Source organism: Apteryx rowi, unplaced genomic scaffold (assembly GCF_003343035.1).
Source record: "Apteryx rowi isolate R43461 unplaced genomic scaffold, aptRow1 scaffold_33, whole genome shotgun sequence".
Taxonomy (NCBI): domain Eukaryota; kingdom Metazoa; phylum Chordata; class Aves; order Apterygiformes; family Apterygidae; genus Apteryx; species Apteryx rowi.
This window is the reverse complement of record NW_020449752.1, coordinates 2,911,387-2,911,865: the sequence shown is the minus strand read 5'-3', so window position 1 is coordinate 2,911,865 and position 479 is coordinate 2,911,387. Positions and strand designations below refer to the sequence as shown.

Sequence of the window (479 nt, the reverse complement as noted above, 5' to 3'; positions counted from 1 at the left end):
CAACGGCTGCCCGCGCGCCCCCAACGGCCGCCCGTAACGGCCGTCCGCAACGGCCGCCGCGGCGCCCGGCTGCCCCAAGCCCCGCAGGCCCGGCCCGGCCGTGCCTACCTCGATGTAGCCGGCGAGCGTGGCCGCCGGGGCGGCGAGCCCCAGGAGGAGCAGCAGGGGGAAGCGCAGCGCGGAGCCCATCGCCGCCGCCGTCGCCATCCGCCGCCGCCCAAGCGCTACTGCGGCCTCAGCGCCCCCCTCGGCGCGGCGCCGGGAGCCGCCTCGCCAAGCCCCGCCCCCGCCCCGCGAAGCGACCAATCACAGGCCCCGGAGGAGGGACGGCCCGCACGGCCCCCTGATAGGGACCAATCGCGGCGCCGGCGGGGAAGCCAGCCCCCGCCCCCGAGTGAGTAAAGGAGGCCGGGCGGGGAAGCCCCGCCCACCTCCCCCGCACCAGCCAATCCGCGCGGTTCTGGCGGGAGGCTGCTCCG

The 479-nt window shown here is 79.5% G+C and overlaps 1 protein-coding gene across 6 annotated transcripts in view; it reads right to left on the bottom strand.

The window, feature by feature from the left end:
- Window positions 1-265, bottom strand: part of APLP2 (amyloid beta precursor like protein 2) — a 50,611-nt gene extending 50,346 nt beyond the window's left edge. For 3 of the 6 annotated variants that reach the window (XM_026071659.1, XM_026071660.1, XM_026071662.1), the window contains exon 1: window positions 109-243. In XM_026071659.1, the coding sequence (XP_025927444.1) occupies window positions 109-207 (99 nt within the window). In that variant the 5' untranslated portion in view covers window positions 208-243. Of the gene's footprint in view, window positions 1-108 lie in introns of all 6 variants that reach the window. The other 3 variants (XM_026071657.1, XM_026071663.1, XM_026071658.1) reach the window with 3 other exon arrangements.
- Between the last annotated feature and the right edge of the window lie 214 nt (window positions 266-479).